The sequence below is a fragment of the Myiozetetes cayanensis genome, unplaced genomic scaffold (genome assembly GCF_022539395.1).
Source record: "Myiozetetes cayanensis isolate MyiCay16 unplaced genomic scaffold, myiCay2020 scf2-11, whole genome shotgun sequence".
Classification (NCBI taxonomy): domain Eukaryota; kingdom Metazoa; phylum Chordata; class Aves; order Passeriformes; family Tyrannidae; genus Myiozetetes; species Myiozetetes cayanensis.
The window spans coordinates 70,584,785-70,603,021 of NW_026087411.1; the positions used below are offsets into that span (position 1 = coordinate 70,584,785).

Here is an 18,237-nt window from a genome sequence, read left to right on the forward strand (position 1 = left end):
TCTCCCCTTTGGGATTGATGTTAGCAGACAGCAGCTGCCCCACTTCACAGTACAGGCAGGTGCCTAGTTGCTGCCAACCAGTACTGCCCCCAGTCCCTTATCACAGCTTCGTACACCCTCCTGCAGCAGCCTTTCAGACAGTCTGTCCTCTGCCCTGTAATTCCAAGCCCCTTTCCTCTCCCACCATAATGCACCATCCCCTGAAGAGGGGCCTCTAACCCAGGAATCTCTGTTGCTGCCCCAGGAGTCTGAGCCAGCACACATGACAGCAACATGTGCACCGTCTGTCACTACCAGCAAGGCAGGACACACAAATCCATACACCACAGGCTGTGACATACAAAGAACAGTCTCTTTAGCTGAAAAAGATTCAGTTTCCAGCCCTTTGAAGTCCATTTCATCTCATATTGTGCGTGACATAGGCTTGTGACTCTCTACAGCACTTAGAGCCTTATTGTGTGGGTATCACACCACAGCCTGGGCTATAAAACACCACTTAGGACCCAGCAAAGCCCCCTGGATGGGGTCCTGCTGTTTTTTACTGAGTGCCCTGCTCTCCTGATCTAAAGACATCTTTTATTGCTGTTCAACAGTGAGCACATGAGAATGCCTGTTCTGGGTGTGAAAAAATCCTTTCTTCTGCTTACAAAAAAAAAGGTTAGCATGGAATCGCTTAATTGCATCTGGACATTAGTAAGTTGAAGGTGTAGTGAGCTAATTAAGAAGCTTGTGTTTTTCATTTGCTGCCTCTTTCTAACATTCCTGTAACTATCTTCTTTTTTATTTGAGAGACAGACCGAAAAATAACAAAATTAGATAAACCTTTTTTGCTTCCCTGACTTTTTTGCTGATTTCGTTGCCCTTGGTGGCTTTGTGGGCATCAATTTAACACGAAGTATGACTGCCATATAACCCCATCAGAGATTTTTAGACATGCTGTGCACACCTCTCCCTCCCTTTTCAGTTGCCCATCTGTATGCGAGTCCAGTGCTAATGCTCTCAGTATTCTGGGGGGCAGAGCTGAGGGGGAGGCCCGTGGGACACCCCAACTAGGCTACAAAGCCCATTCCCTGTTGCAGCTTTACACACAGATTAGTTCATAGGTGAATCATAAAAGTCACGGAGAAGTGATTAGCACTATGTAAGGAGAAGTTACGATGAAGCTGCAGTTACTACTAAGTGCCTAAAAACCAAGAAATGCGGGAATAGAGAAGTAGCAGCAGTCAGGTTAAATTTTGCTTTGAATTTCTCCTTATTTTGAGTGCTCTTGAGGGTGAGGGAAAAAGACGTATGTGGAAACCACATAAACTGCAACATCGAATTGCAATTGTATGTAAAAACATCTTAAGCAGAAGCTCTTGACAACTTTCTTCTCAAAAGTTACTTTTTCACTATACAATGTTCTTACAGTTTCTCATTACCTGAAGAAAAAACAATTTGCACCTAAGAGCAGATTGCCTGTTTGCTAAAGCTCTAGCTTTTGTTTCCTTCAGGAAACACTGGAATTATCTGGGCTCACTGTGTGCTAAGGTTACACCTACCCCCCGCTGTGGCTATGCTGCAATGCCGTGAAACTTCCAACTATTATTTCAGTGAATTGTTTTTCAAGGCAGTTGTAGAAAATGTTTGTATAGGCAGGTGTTTTGTTGTTTGTTTTGTTTTGTTTTATACCCAGACCTTCCTGTTCCTTGGAATTGCTTTACTTCTGTAACAAGAGGTTTTAAGAGTCTAATTATCTGGCATAGAACCTTTTCTGTTCATAACTCTGGAGACACGGCTGGGCACTGGGAGCAGCTGCACAAAGCTCTGCTCTGATACACCCCTCACAACCACTTACACTTACAGGTAAGCTGGGGTGTTGAGCTCCTTCAGGAACTGCTGAGGGGCTCAGAGCCAACTACTTTGAACAGTTTTTCTAATATGAAAACAGCAGAAGTCTCATAGCTATTCTTTTGCACAACATAAGAAACTCTTGCTTACATCCTGAAGCTGCTTGACTATGCTGGTTCCTAAGTTCTTACCTCTGGTTTGGTGAAATTCCAGCCTTAGAAAGTGGAGGGAAGAAAGAGCATAGACATATGGTCCCCAAAAATGCAAAATACAGTTCTGTGGAAAAAATTCAGATAGAATCAGGCAGAAAGCAGGCTGTATCTTGATTTTTAGTGTTGAAGAATTTAATTTCACTTTTAGAATTTTTGTCATGTAGGATTTTTAATTGTGTACCATTTTAATCATGTTGGAAAGGTACTGATATAGCTCACCTTGGGGTATGGAAAATTCACCAGTTGTGTAATTTTTAGAAAAAAGGTTGTTATTTTTTTTATATGGGTGGCAATAGAGCCTATGACAAGACATAATTCAGGAGGGTTCCATATGTTTCCGTATGGGACCACATCTAAGTCATTTTCCCCACCCTACACTGTTTACACCTGTGCATGCTGTAGACTACAACTGAATCTGATGCAAAAACAAATCCACAAGGTTCATCCTTCATATTTTTCTAACTTTCAAGAAACGGAAACTGCAACATTCAAAACAGGTTATTAGCTGTTTAGTAAAGTCTTCCAGTCTACAACACGATGGTTTGGAAATTCAGCTCAAATTACTACTGTGTTGAATGACTGCCCATGAAGGAAGAGGTGGTATTATTCTTATGGAGAGTTACACTGAGTGAGACGATCTCTTTCTTAGTAAGTACTCATTTCAAGTGCTGATTATAAAGAACAGTGATGAAGAAAGAAGAAAACAACTACTCAAGACCACTAGGCATCCTTCCCATAAGAATCTGGAATTCATTATTTTTACATGGATGTAACCAGAGTAATCTGCATGATTTGTAAACCTGGAGGTTATTTTCACCACCTGCAGGAGTTAGCTAGAAGTAGAGAATATATTTACGTTTTTAAATTAACTAATATTTCCATATCTTGAAATTTTGATAGAATAGGGATCTAAATGCAAGCCTGATTTAGTTTTCTCATAGTGACCTTAATAAGCATCACATATAAGATGTGTAGATGTGGCAGGGACATGGCTGAGTTGTGGACTTTGCAGTGCTAGGTTGGACTCAATGATCTTAAAAGTCTTTTCCAACCTAAATGATGTTATGATTCTTTGTTATTCCCTTGTTTCCTTTTGTATTTAACTCTTGGTGAACAGATCCTTAATACCCTTGTCCCAACAGAGCTTGTCTGGTTGTTGCCACTACAAAAGTCTACACTCCAGAAGGAAACCAAGCCCTTTGGCATCCCTGAAATTTTCGCACAAAAGCTCAGGTTAGTTCTTTAATGGGCCTTGCACACATTCTGAGGACGGAAAAAAGAATCAGTTCCACAGGCATAAGATACACAATTTCAACTTTGTGTTTTTTGTATCAGTTGGAAATGGTTTTTAATAACATAAACCTGTTTACTTAATGATTCACTTTGCCTTAATTACAGAGTAGCAAGCTGTCGTGATTCCATCCTGCATTATTGCATAAGGTCTTCTTAAAACAGATTACTATTTCTGCAAAGGATAATTAACTGCAGGAATACATCTTTAGACCATCCCCACAGCTTTCTTGCTTTAGCTGACTAGCAAGTCCTGTGTTATGAAAAAGAAGCGGATTTCTCGTGCTGAAAGACATCATGGTCATGCCTCTTCACTTCTTCTAGCTGGATCACTGGAAATTGTACTTGTTTTTCAAACCATTTGGCTACAGTGAGAAGCTGCTGCTCCTGGAATGAACGTCCAATGAACTGAAGCCCAACTGGCAAGCCTCTCTCTGAAAGAGCTGTAGGAACATTTATGGCTGGCAGTCCTGAAGAAAAAAAAGATACACATACAAAGACTTATTATTAAACAGTAGTTGGAATAATTTTTGTAGCAATTCTAAGAGAACCAGAAGACAAATTATGTAGAGAAGAACTACTAGCTAAAATAATTTGAGTCAATGAACTACTGCTAGGTGATCACAAGAAATTAATTAGACTGATTTAAGGATCCAGCATCCTTTGAAAAGATAATCAGTTCTCCTTAAAAAGAGATTTCTGTCTCCAGAACTTGAACGGCTTCATCTTACCTGCAGCGCACACTCAGCTCCAAAGTGCCCCACTTTAAAATCTAGTCTTACATTTTCAAGCATTTAATAACCCATCGTTATATTTGGTTATCACTGGGAATTACAACATGGGAGTGAAATACCTTGATTCTAAAGAGGAGGTTAAATAGCTAAAGGGACTACACATTAAAAATTACTAGGCAGGGGAAAACATAGTTGAATTCCTGGCTCTACTCACCAGCCATGTTTGCAGCCTGCGTTAGGATGTCATTCTGTGCACTGCGGGTCCTGTTGTCTTCTTTGATGAATTCCTTATATGGTGCTGCATCACTCAGAGTGGTAGGAGTGAGTAAAACATCAACACCGCTCCGGAAAACCTTCACAAAGTCATTGGCAATGAGACGTCTGACTTTCTGTGCCTTGACAAAGTACTTCTCATAGTTCCTGGAAAGAAATATGGACGTGAGCACATGACACTTTAATTCCAAAAATACAGAACTCAATTTCTTAGGTACCGTAGAAAAGACAAGCCCAGTGTTCCCTTTGGATAAAATTGTGACCCACACTGGTACTTAAGTTTTTGATATACTGGATGCTTAGTCATCAACATAGTGTTTATGCTCTCATAGCAGCAAAGTTGTCAGAGAAGGAAGAGATGAGGGCATTCAGCTAAAGAAAAGCGAAGGGAAAACAAAACTCTTACAAATCAAAACAACCCTTACAAAATCAAAATAATACTTTTATGACCATTTGGAAACTAAACTGTGTATTGAATTTCATGGAATCAGAATATCCTGAGCTGGAACTGGACTTAAAACTATGCATGTGTTTGTAGTATAATTCTCTATAGAATACTATAAAGACCTTATTTTTCCCTAACCCTTTGCTTTCCCCCCTCACATAAACGTGGTCTATGGATTTCCATCTTTACACAGCTCTAAAACAGAAACACATTAGTCAGCTTTATGTCTATTGTTTCTTCTAACTTCATATACAGAACTGGTAAATGTGGAATCCTTAAATTCAGGAAAGTTCAATTTCAAAAGTAACTGCCATCTAAACCCACAACTACTTGGGAAAGTTAAAAAAAGAGAAAAAAGGAGGAGGAAGAAGGAAACCAAGAAAAAAAGAAAATAGGAAAAAGAGGAAAGAAAGGAGGAAAGAAAAATGGGAAAGAGGAGGGAAGGAGGAAAGGGGAAGAAGTGGGGAAAGAGTGAAAGGTGGGGAAGATGGGGGGAAAGAATGGGGGAAAGGAGTGGGGAAAGAGTGGGGAAAGGAGTGGGGAAAGGAGTGGGGGAAAGGAGTGGGGGAAAGGAGTGGGGAAGGAGTGGGGAAAGGAGTGGGGGAAAGGAGTGGGGGAAAGGAGTGGGGGAAAGGAGTGGGGAAAGGAGTGGGGGAAAGGAGTGGGGAAAGGAGTGGGGGGAAAGGAGTGGGGGGAAAGGAGTGGGGGGAAAGGAGTGGGGGGAAAGGAGTGGGGGGAAAGGAGTGGGGGGAAAGGTAAGGATGTATTAACAACTGCTACATGACAGTGTTTATAGATAAAAGAACTGAAACTGCCCCAAAACCACGTTAGACTAATCTAAAGATTTAAGATTCTGAAAAAATGCAATGAAAATGGTTATAATCAATAATAGAAAGCAGATTCAAGTAGTTATATCATGGGAATTAGATCTTTTTCTACAATAATTTCTGAAATCAGCCTAGCTGTTAACTTCAGAAAGTCCTTCAGTGCCACATCCACACATCTTTTAAATATCTCCAGGGGTGGTGACTCCACCACTTCCCTGGGCAGCCTGTTCCAGTGCTTGACAACTCTTTCAGGGAAGAATTTTTTCCTACTATTCAATCTAGATCTCCTCTGGTGCAATACAAGTTTGTTTCCTCTTGTCCTTTAACTTGTTACCTGGGAGAAGAGACTGGCCCCCACCTTGCTACAACCTCCTTTCAGGTAGTTGTAGAGAGAGTGATAAGGTCCCTTCTTTTCTTCAGGCTCAACAACCTCAGCTCCCTCCCCTACCTCTTTTAAGACTTGTGCTCCAGATCCTTCACCAGCTCCATTGCCCTCCTCTGGACTCACTCCAGCACCTCAACATCATTCTTGTAGTGAGGGGCCCAGAACAGAACACAGGATTTGACATGTGGCCTCACCAGTGCCAAGTACAAGGGAAAAATCACTGCCCTTGTCCTGCTGGTCACACTACTCCTGACACAGGCCAGGATGCCATTGGTTTTCTTGGCCACCTGAGCACACTACTGGCTCATGTTCAGCTGCTGTTGACCAGCACTGCCAGGTCCTTTTCCACCAAGCAGCTTTTCCAGCCAGTCTTCCCTCAGCCTGTAACACTGCAGGGGGTTGTTGGGAGCCAAGGGCAGGACCCAGCACTTGGCCTTGTTGAACCTCTTACAGACTTGGTCCACTGATCCAGTTTGTCCAGATCACTCTGCAAAGCTTCCCTACCCTCCAGCAGATCAACACTCCCACCCAACTTGGTGTCATCTGCAAATTTGCTGAGGGAGGACTCGATCCCCTTGTCCATATCATCTCTGAAGATGTTAAACAGAACTTCCTGAACAATCACCTAGTTACTTTTAAAGATTTCAAAAGCAAGATAAATATAAGTTGTAAAAGGCAACATTTGCAGGAGACATAGATGGGTTTTCCTTACTACATATTCTAAGGATGCTTTCTGGACCCTGTGCTCTTCAAAAGCAATTTACTGTGAACAGGAACACAGTTCTCCTGTTCAATCTTGATGGGAGCCAATTGCAATTCCTTCACCGAAGAGTTAACTATGTGAATTTTAAAGGAGCCTTAGGAAAGCTGATCTGGGCAGTTATAAGCAGAAGCAGCACACTTGGCAGGAATATCGTCATTCCATGAAAGCTGGTTGTTACAGATTGACTGACAACATTCCTGTCTCTGAGAGCAATTAAGAAGTCACATCTGATGAATACTCATGCTGAGAGAGCTCTTTCAAAGCAAGTGCACTACAGAAACTGATTACAAGACTAATATTTTTGTTAGTATCTGAACAAATTCAGACAGAGAAAACCAGCACTTTTACTAACACAAATTAGGCCTGTTGGATAAGGACTGAAAGCTAAAAATGTAAAACTGATCCATGGACCAGCTTCTATTTGTGATCTGGATAAAACCCCGTCTTCTGTAAAGACATCAGTTCAGTACCTCTGCCAGCGCCTCTCTTTCCGTACACGCTGAGGCAAAGAGCTACAGTTAATTTAATTGACATATCTTTGGCTTTCTCTAGAAGACCTTGCTAGAATGTACTAGCAGTTTTTCTGTGCACTTTTAATGAGATCAACAACTACAGAACTTTTAACACTACAACAGTAATGGCTTCAGTATGATTTCAATGTCATACCACAGGGTGGAGATTTTTGCTTAATTTAACTAATGAAAGCCAATAATACTCTGGTAGGGAAAAAATTTATCACTAAATTGCTTTACTTATTTAATTTAGGAGGCTCACTGTTAAGATTCAGGGAAAACATTTTCATTTATTATTAACAGTTCACTACATATTGTATAGCTAAAGCAATAATAAAAATACAAGGAGTCACTAGTTAAGAATAAGTTTTTTTCCATGTCACGATGAACCATTTGCTTAAAAATTTTCTAACTCGGCAAATTTCAATTTCAAGAGGTTCTGCTTACTGTTTCAACAAGAAATAGTTTCCCGACAGAATTCTTCCTCTTACAACATCATTAAAACCTTCTCGTCGCGTTGCAGCATACATACTTTCTGTGGACTCGTCCATGTCAGAACGGTGTCCTGAAAAGAAAAAGCATTTTGTATATTAATACTCCTTGTAGTCCTTAAGATTTAACAACTTTAGGTAACGTTATACATAGTGATACAACAGGCCACTGTTTGCTGCAGTCTGACATGCTACTATTCTGGAAGAGCAACAAAACATATTTCTGCTTTATTATAGAAACACTAAAGCAGATTTTGAGCCCGCTCATGTGTCTAGTAGTAGTGACACATATTAAAATATGCACTTACATATTTTTGTCTGGACCAGGTTTTTTGCTATATTCCATTGTGGAGAAATAACACCAGGCATAGAAGTACATCTATAAAAGCTAACAATTTTTCATGGCATCCAGCAATGTTTCTACTATCTGAGAAAAAAGTTTTTTCAAAGGCCTTACCATATTCCAGTCCATCAAACCTGGCCATATTTGATGCCACTTCTGCTGTGCACAGCACGTGATAGCAGACAATCGAGTAACAAGTGTGTGGTAGACTCACTTCAACCACTTTAGCACCTGCATTCCGAAAGAGGTCAGCAGCCTTTGACCAGACAGACAGAATTTCATCAGACAGCCCTGGTGCATGATATTCCTTAGAGGAAAAACAAGAAGGGGAGTGATTTTACATGCTGGTTTACTTCTAGTAGAGACCAAAATGAAGATAATCCTTGCTAAAAATACACTGAAACCATTATGTTACCACTATATGACTTAAAGTACTTATTAAAAGCTTTTTGCATCTACTAAATATTATACTATCCAGCAGTATTAAATTAACAGGATTGAGTCTTCTTAAGAGTATTATGTCCATCTTGGTAGGATCAACCTACATTATCGCAATCGTGGAATTTCAGCAGTTTCTCCTGAAGGAGAAATTACCAAGTTATCCCCTTATTTATCTGTTCACTGAGACTGTACTGAACTGCTCTGCAGTCATGAGCAGAACTAGGGCTGCTGTGAGAAGGAAAGATAAAAAGAAATTATGGCCACATTGTAGCAGTGGCAACTGGCACGCCTCAGTGAAACAAAGCAAGCAAGCCCCACCAAAGAGTAACTACAATCGAGGAGCTGAGAGAAGACCGAAATAAGCTACGATTGCTGTTAAAGAGCTAAATTAAAGATATTCTATTAAAATTTTCTACTTTTGCTTCAGTTCTAACCCACAAAAAGAGGCATAATACTGTCTGATTTCTGAGTAGCTACAGTTCATGTTTCACGTATGCATGCATCTGTTTAGGATAATCTGTAGCAGCATAAAACCTATCCAAAGGTTATAAATAATTAACCAATAGCACTATTTTAGATTTATCAACATCTAAACAGTATGCAGCTAATTAATTTTCTAGGCATATAATTTTTTGCACTTCACAGATCCTGAATAATTGGTCAGTGGACATCTCTGCTTACCAAATTAAATCTTTTGGTATGACCTGTTCTAGCACAGGTTCAGTGGCTGAGAATCAAACTGGTAGATGTTATTCACATTGTCGCTTTGAAGGCAAAGCCTTTCATAAATTAAAAACAGGCTGGAGTCCCAGATGCTGTTCCTAAATTGCAAGTACCCTTATAGTTACAAACATCATTCAGTTGCATACAACTGATGCCAGATTACAGCTCTTTCCATCCTTACTAGAGCTCTGCAAGTCATAGCTCCTTGTGCCACTCAATTGCCTTTAAAATTCTGCTTTGTATTAACACAGTGCCATTTAGACAAGTATCTCAAAGCACTGCACAAACCAGTACCAACGTCACTGTGTGAGAAGACACCAAGAGCAACTTGTTCGAGGTTACAGAGGTTACTAATGAAAGAGCAACAGAGAGAAACAAGAACTGTGAAGTTCCCCACTTCTCCTGAAGTTCCCGACAGTGCTTCCCACAATGATGACAAAATGTTTTAGACAACACATTAACATACGCTTACTCCAAACTGCCCAAAGAGGCAACAGAGCAAATACTGCTTTTTTCCAGGAGCTGCTTGTATTGTCTTCACAGTTTTAAATTATGAGAGACTGGGAAGTGGTGGGCAAGACACAATTTTTTATTTTTTTAAGTGTCCTATTTGTTGTTCCTGTCCACAACTGTTGACAGGATTTAAATGTTACCTTTGGAATTCCTATCGAGAGCTTGCTGACATCAGTCAGATTGGGTAGTTCAAATGGCTTAAAGCTGTCCTGAACTGTGGTAGAGTCTTTCGGATCGTGTCCAGCAAGTGAACCTGAAATATGACACAACACATGAAGAAATGGAAAACTGCGCATTAGTTACCCAGAATTCAGTTTGTTTTGAGCCAATGTTGTAAACAAAGACACATGACAAAGTAATACCTAACACAACTGCTGCGTCATCCACACATCTGGTTAGGATTCCTGGCACATCCATGGAGTTCACTAGAGGAATGAGACCATGGCGAGAGATCAGTCCATATGTTGGCTTTAAACCTACTACACCACAGTGAGCAGCAGGGTTTCGGGTAGATCCTCCTGTGTCTGACCCTAAGGCTCTGTGGTTTTAAAAGGATCATCATTAGTAAAATAATTCAGAACATTTCCAAATAATAAGAATGTGCGGCTCTAAGATGCAGAGATTTAAAACTCTGTGAATTCTTCCAGATTAGAAGTCATCATCACACAGCCTAAATCTCAGTCTTCTCCCTATTTTATTGTTTATCTGTTCTTTGATTTTTATTAGGGTCTCTGAATTAGCCATCAGGAGAGCCCAAGTCTCTTCACAAATACAGGCAAATAGGTAGAATCCAGACCATCTGAAGATGGTCCCAAATCCCTTCTCCTGCCTTCTCTGTTGATCTGTTCCAATACTGTGGACTCCAAAAGATACATCTCTTGTGATCCAGGCACAATTTTCAACACTGACGTCAGTTACTCAGTAGCCAATGCACTATGAATCAGCATCTTCCAGTATACAAATAAATAGTGACACTTCTTACCCCTAACAACAAGGCATACTTTGGAAAGTCTAGGATGTTTTTCCTGTTTCCAAACCTACAAAGCAGAGCATCAGAACTCCCAGTTTACAATAGCTTAGGCACAATAAGGACACAATATTCTTTTACTATTTTTTGAATTTGACTTCCTTTTTTGTTCACAGGTGAAACTTTGTTCTTTCTAAATTGAAATTTTTATTTCAAAAATTGTAATGGAATTGGAAACTCATATTAAAATGAAACACACTCTTCTCTTGTTTTTAGTAAATTTAACTCAAGTACTATTAAAAAAATAGAGCACCTTTGATTCAAATCTTTGCCAAAACCAAATTAAACTAAACAAGTGGGTATAATTTTTACTGGAATGAGTATATGGCTTTTCCCATAGGCATCTGTTTCTGAAATGGCTGAACCAATTCCATTGACTTTCCTGAAGTGAAACTTTTTTTCAAAGCTTATGTGTTGATATAAAACATCCTCAATTTTGTAGCATTTTTGTAAATCCAAATCTCAAATTGAAAAGACAAAGACTGGCAGTGTTCCCGATGTTTGAAAGACAAGTAGATATATCATAGGTTATAAGCTATAAAGTAGCTGGACAAAAAATCTCCCTGATCTGACAATGTGCTGAGCGGCGCAAAACGGGAGTTCAGTACGGCCAGCAGCATAAGGAAAGATGCCAGACCCTATCAGGATCATGACAAGGACCAGCAGTTCTTGGGAATGGCTGCACCAAGTTCAGTTTCAACAGTATTAAAATGTTGAGTAGACTGTACCCTAGCAAAGGGCAATGAGTTGAAGAGATGTATAGTAAGAAAAAATAATTTAAAAAGCTAAAAAAAGTAATCAACATTAGCAAAAGAAGAATTAGCAAATAGAATATATGATAGTAATGTAGTCTATGGGTAAACAAGGACAAACTAATTAAAGAGCACTGTGAAACACCTTCCAAATAAGAGTACAACTGAAATAATATTCTATAAAACATGCTCAAACATGTAGGTCTAAAAAATTTCATAAAATGCAAGATGTAAAATTTTAAGGATCAGTTTTCTTTAAAGGGTCAGATGGGGAAGATAGTATAGACAACTGATTTGCTAAATAGCGTGTTGCTATTCCATACAGTTAATAATTACCATTAAAAAAACTCCAGCTTTCTTTAGGAAAAAAACCCACCAAACCACCCCAAATACACACTTGCCAAAAAACCCTCAAATACTAAAACAGATGAGTTTTTAAGTATCTGTGTGGTAAGTACTGTGTACCCTTTTGTTAAATCAGAGATTTGAAAGCTTTAGATCCCAAGGCTCATGTAGTATTATGTAACTATGCTATTAAAACAAAGGAGGGGAGGAATGATTATGATACCGTTAAAAATTAAGGGATCTTCTAATTTGCTGAATTACATTTTCAGCACTCATTTGTGTAACACACTCACTAAGGAAGAGAATGTGTCACAAACCCTGTAAGACTTTTAAGAGATTATGTGGGAACAAAACTGTCACTTCTTTTTCTGCTATTATAGTCCATACAGTGCAAAGTGGTCATGTCAGTACACTGAATATGCTTGAAGTGAATAAGCCTAAATTCGCCTGTATGGATTAATTCTGGCTTTGTGACACGCCACGAATAACCTAGGGATGCTGAAATAAAATCTCGCACACCAGTGCCAATAACCCTCCCATTTCATACTAGCTTATGAGAAAATTACAAAATTAAGACCTTCTAACATATTTTGAGACATTTATTGAAAAACAATTCTAAAAGCCTCTTACGCAAAACACGTGAAAGATGACACAGCAGCAGCGCTGCCTCCTGAGCTCCCTCCTGTTATTACCCAGTTAGACTCTTTGTCCTCAGAATGGGATTTTGGGACAGATTTTTCCTTGTATTGTCTTGAATAACTCCAGGGATTTCTGACTGGTCCAAATACTCCATCCGTACTCCCAGACCTAAGACAGAAAGGACAAATACAGACAGAAATGACAGATGACAGAGTATTCACCAATTTTATTTTTTTTCATCCAATTCCTCATACTTCATTCCAGCAAATTCAAGTCCAACACAGAAGAACATAATCACAAAGATATAAAACTGATCTAAGCTATGGAAAAGTAAAGGTGCACATCTGCTTCAAAACAAAGGCATTCTGCTTTTCTAACCTTCCCTTTTGATGCAAGACCACAGCTGTGGGGAAAACCATGCTGCTAGAGGTGGGGAACAAGCTCCACAATACAGGAACAAACTCTTCTCTGTAAACTGTTACTCACTCTGTAGCCCTCTGCTGAGGCCACGGGTTGCTGATTCAGAGCGCTAGACTGATGTCTCAGAAACTGCCTTCAGTCACCTTGTGGTCACCTAAGTGTGAGCTGGCACCAGAAGCAGGGGCAGAGGGTACTTGCCTCCTTCCTCACAACCTCCACCCCATGTTCCCCGACTCCAAGGTGCCCATGTTACTAGCCAAATCATCGGGCAGAGCAGGCAGATGTCAGCAGTTGAGAACTAACCTCATTGAGACATCATTACTTTAGACCTGGATCTGCTCCCTGATCAAACTCATGGTGCAGCTATGCTGGTATTAGTATAAGAGACCATGCAAACACACAGACCAGAAACAATAAGCCAATGTTGGGATAAGCCTTTTTAGGAGAATCCTGTGCCTTAAAATAAGCTTAGACAAGTTGCAATACTCCATAATCAGATTTTTGCCACGCTTTTTGCCTGCTCTTTCTCAGAGGAATATCTCTTTTACACAGAAATTACTTTATTCAAAACAATACAGTCAAAGTATTTCCACCCCATCAATATGAATTCCCAATCAAACCTCTGTCTCCAGTTTAAGCAAAATAAAAATAAAACCACAACACAGCATTTAATTGTTTCTCACAGGTAACTAAGTCCCAGACATTCCCTTCCAGACCCAGCAGTTGGTGTGACAGAGACAGCCATCCCTAAAGGCCTGATTCTGTTCCCTGCTACAGCTTGGCTGCCTTCGCTGATTTGCTGGAGAATCAATTTATAAGAGCATTTTTCAATGTGCTCCTGACAAAAAGTCAGCAACATTAGTGTAGGTAACTTAAAAACCTTGCTCTAATTAGCCTGTTTGCAGCAAATCAGGGACTATTCATACAAATTACTCCAGTGGGTGACTGGCAGAGGCAGTGGCTGCCACTGGGGGCATGATAATAATTAGCTATGGGCAAAAACCACCAGTAAGGAGGGAGACAAATGCAACAATTAACTGTGTTGTATCCAATTCTACTAACAAACTACTGGATCTGGAAGAAGGCTGCTTGTCCTTGGCCTTCTGCAAAGGCTGGACCACTTCCTCCCTCTCAAGCACAGATACAGTTGACATTATGTTCATAAAACTCAGCGTCTGTATCATTTACACAACAGTATAAATGCTCAGGGAGAAGTTCATGCAACTCTATATACTCTTCACAGGTAAGTATTCATTATTGTCTACCTCAAAGAAACAGGAGTTAAGGACTACAGGTACACTGGAACAGATGGTGTGTATTCCTTTTTATGTACAATCATACATTCAAAATAATAAACATCACTCACCCCATTGCAAATTCATCTAGGTTTGTTTTGCCTAAAAGCACAGCTCCCTGATCCAGTAATTTCTGAACTACTGTAGCATTGTAAGGAGAAATATAACCTGAAAACAATCAGAACAGTTGAGTGATTTATGAGATACAAATTACTTTTACAAGTAGCTACTCTGAACATTTCAAAATTGTCATTACCTGTGCATAAGAATTGTCAGTTCACACTGGCAGAGTTTTGCTTCAAGGTAAAATGAATAATTTTCAAAATTTAACAAAAGTAAACCAAACACTGTTTAGTTTGCAACATCATTTCTTTTCCTCCACAAATTACAATCCAGTAATTCTGGATTATACGTCCCTAAAGTGTGGGGTAAGACTTCACATGAACAAGATGCCACAAGGGTAGCAAATTACTGCATTCAGCGAATTTGCAGGAACTGTCTAAAATGAGAAGAAATGAGAAACAGCTCTTTACAGGAAAGTGCTAAACCACCTTAAATTATCTCCCATTACCATGAGATAAAGGAGCATATTGTTGACCACAAGGTGAAATACTAACTGGCTATCCTATGTCCCCCCTTTGCCACTAAGACCCCACATAACATAGGACGAGAATCATGACAGGGACATGAGATCTCGGGTAATAACCAATTAATTTTGTGAATATTGACAGGGCTTTCTCCACCCCCACCTTCAACAGGAACAAGGACATCACTTCTAATACTCACGGCAATCAATCACAACAGGTCTGATAATGTGCTTTAATGAAAAGCATCTTAGGTAATATAACACTTTTTAAAATAGTCAAGTCATGCTTTGTTTCTTCTGCTACTAAAAACCCCATAATCAGATTAGGATTCTGCTGATTTACTTATGTTATCTTCCACAAAACTTTATAGAGTTTTACTTTGTGCAGAATAAAATAGATATAAGAAATATCTTCTACTTTTGTTTTTACAATAAAAAAACCTACTGTAATGCCTTGAAAATGTTTATGACATGTTAATCAAACAATGAGTTTAGGAAATTAAAACAAAGCATTATACAGCAGGTTTGTATGTCGGGATTGTTAATGTCTAGTCTTCCTACTGCCATATGAAAAAACTACTTGAGCCAACAATTATCAACAGAACATCAACAACAAAAAACGGACAGTCTTTGGATTTTGCTAGGCAGAACATTACTGACTGGTCTCCTCCGAACCTAAAAGTAATGTGAAGCAAAATGTGAATTTTAGAACAATTCTCTTTTAGTATATATGTTATAATAAAAACTGTTTTGTTAAAAGCATGTAACTAATAAATAAAGAGATAATGTGCTTAGAAGAAGAAAAAGATGCATCTGTGATACCAGATGAACTTGGCCACTGAAATTTGCTGTGTATTTCCTCAAATGAGTCCAGCTCATTTTTTAAAAATATTTAGATATCTGGAAGACTCCTCTCCATAAACCCTCTAAAGAGCAAGAGTTCTGAAATGAGATCTGATTTTACTTTAAAAGCTTTACTGTACCTCTCAGCATGTTTGATGCACATGTTGTCTCAATGCCAGCTGTATTAAAGTTGTCTTTTACTGCGATAGGAATTCCATCTAGAACACCCAGGGGCCGACCTGCATTAGGAACGATTGCAAAGACAACACGGATTAAAGCAAAGTGCACTATATATACAGCTTTCTCATCAATTACAGTTTGTTTTACATGTCCCTGTGGGTGGTTTTTGGAAGCAAGAATGCCATCCGCTTGACACTTGATGGTTGTCTGTTACGTTTCCAAGAACCATCTTCCATTCCAACTCCGGCATTGAGCATTCATTCTGCCCAGACCAGACCTGGCTCTGCAGATGTGTTTAAGAGCCCTGCAGATGTGCCTAAGCCCACAAGACAGGCAGCTGCTTCCATACAGGTTAGCTATCCCAAAGGTGTGCATAGCTCTTCCAGTGTGACCACGCAGGACTTATTTCAGCCATAGGTGCTGCTAAATCCATCACTAGGCTGGGAGCCATAAACTCTGCCTACCTGACATACACGGTAGATATCACCTAAAAAATTACTAAAGCAGAGGAGATCTTTCCTCAATGACTGATTATCAATCATCCAGAAAAAAAAATAAATTAAAAGGCCTATGTCAGGAAGCAAAACTTTATTGAGCTACTAGAGGGCACCAAGTGTCACCCAGGAAGGGAAAAAGTACCCTATGACGTGAAAATTTACCTTTCCTGTCTTTTTTGAAATGCAAAGCAAAATGTGGATGGTTAGCCTCTAAATGCTGCAGATAACAGAACTGAAAGCTGTTCTGTCCACCAGTTAATAACTGCAATTAACAAAGCTGCTTTATTTTAATTTGCCTTCTTAATTAAAAACCTGATTGGCCGAGCCAGGTGTTTGCCCCATCAACAGGCCTGCGAAGGACCACTGCATCTGCCTATTTGTGGTACCTGCTGCTGGTTATACATCCAAAATAAACTGCTGAGGGAAGAAGGAGGCACCCAGTAGCAGTGCTGTCAGAGAGGCACAGAGCCTGTTTAACGTGCAGTGCCTCATTTGGTCCAGGTTTTGCCTCCCATTTCTGAACTAAATACTCTCCTGAGTGCCAGGTGTACACTCAAACAAACCTCAACCACAACCCTCATTCCCCAATAGCCAAACAAGCAGCGCAGACAGAGAAAAGATGCTTCATCTAACACAAAGAGCTCCTCTGCGGCCCCCTTTTAAGGGCTGATAGGAGTTATAAACAGACACACCTCTTTTGTATCTTTCCTCTGATGCTTCAGCCTGCTTCAAAGCGGTTTCTTCTGCTATGGTAATATAGGCATTAAGAAACTTGGTGCTTTTGATGAGCGACAGGCACTGCTGGCAGAGCTCCGTGGGAGAGACACGTCCTTCCTTCAACGCCGCTGACACCTGAAAGCATCACCGAAAATAGTCAGGAAGAAAGAAAACCCTCCAACACCACCTCTTACGTGTTAGTGAGCCATGCACTTCTTTATTCTGGCCAGAGAGATGTAGTGGATCATCTCAGCCACATATGACCCTTTCAAGACTATTCACCTGTATTTATACACTTTAGCAAAAAAAAGAAATGAACGTTCATTGGTTCTAAAATACATAATTCTCTTAATTTAATTAGTATTCTACCCTTTACTGGCTAATTTGGTCCATATTCTTTACTTCTCTTATCATTCTCGCTTAAGACAGAGAGTCGCCAACTTTCAGGTTATAATGCCTTTCTTAATCCTCTCTGTGTCTTCTGGTTACTCCAACATGTCTTTGAAGGACCATAAATTTAAGATCCCAGATGACTAACCTTCAACTCCCTCAAGCTTTGTTTACTGAAGCGTATCAGAGCTAGTCCAGAGAAACTCAAAGCTTCGGTGATTTAAGGATCAAACCGACAACACTGGGTAAAGGGGGGAAAAAAAAAAAAAAAAGGAACCTAGCTACTTGCTACCACTAATTAATATTTTAGGAATGTTACGTAATTTCCAACAAAAGCACAACCCCCCCTTTCAAGGCAGACAGGTGACAGAGGCAGCGCCGGGGCGGTACGGGTGTGAGAAACAGTCTCTAAATATTCCCAATTTGTGAGGATAAAGCGCGATCCCCGCGGAGGGAAGGTGCCCACGGGAAGTGCTCCCAAGGGACCCGCCGTGGCTGAATCCCCGCCGCTGCGGAGAGCGGAGGCGCGGGGGGACCCCGGTCACCTTGCGAGCCTGCCCCACTCCTCGGCACCCCCTCCCCGCGCCTCGGAACTCCCTTCCCCCCTCCCTCGGGCGGCCTGACCCCCCTCACCTGGCGGAGAGAGGAGCGCAACATGACTGCCCGTGTCCCGCCGCCTCCTCACGCCCGCCCGGCAGCCGCCATCACTCCGTCCCCGGCGCGCCGGCCGCACGCCGCCATGTTGCCGCAACACGCAGCGGCGC

General features: G+C 40.5%; 1 protein-coding gene across 1 annotated transcript; it reads right to left on the reverse strand.

Annotated features, from left to right (window-relative positions):
• Window positions 1–3,271: 3,271 nt before the first annotated feature.
• Window positions 3,272–18,226, reverse strand: QRSL1 (glutaminyl-tRNA amidotransferase subunit QRSL1). The gene is made up of 11 exons (XM_050316181.1): window positions 18,107–18,226; window positions 17,059–17,218; window positions 15,830–15,928; window positions 14,332–14,428; window positions 12,537–12,713; window positions 10,145–10,320; window positions 9,923–10,035; window positions 8,220–8,412; window positions 7,719–7,836; window positions 4,281–4,486; window positions 3,272–3,802 (listed from the first exon to the last, which is right to left on the reverse strand). Exons 1-11 carry the CDS (start codon window positions 18,128–18,130, stop codon window positions 3,591–3,593), a joined length of 1,575 nt encoding a protein of 524 aa, XP_050172138.1. The 5' UTR covers window positions 18,131–18,226; the 3' UTR covers window positions 3,272–3,590.
• Window positions 18,227–18,237: the final 11 nt, after the last annotated feature.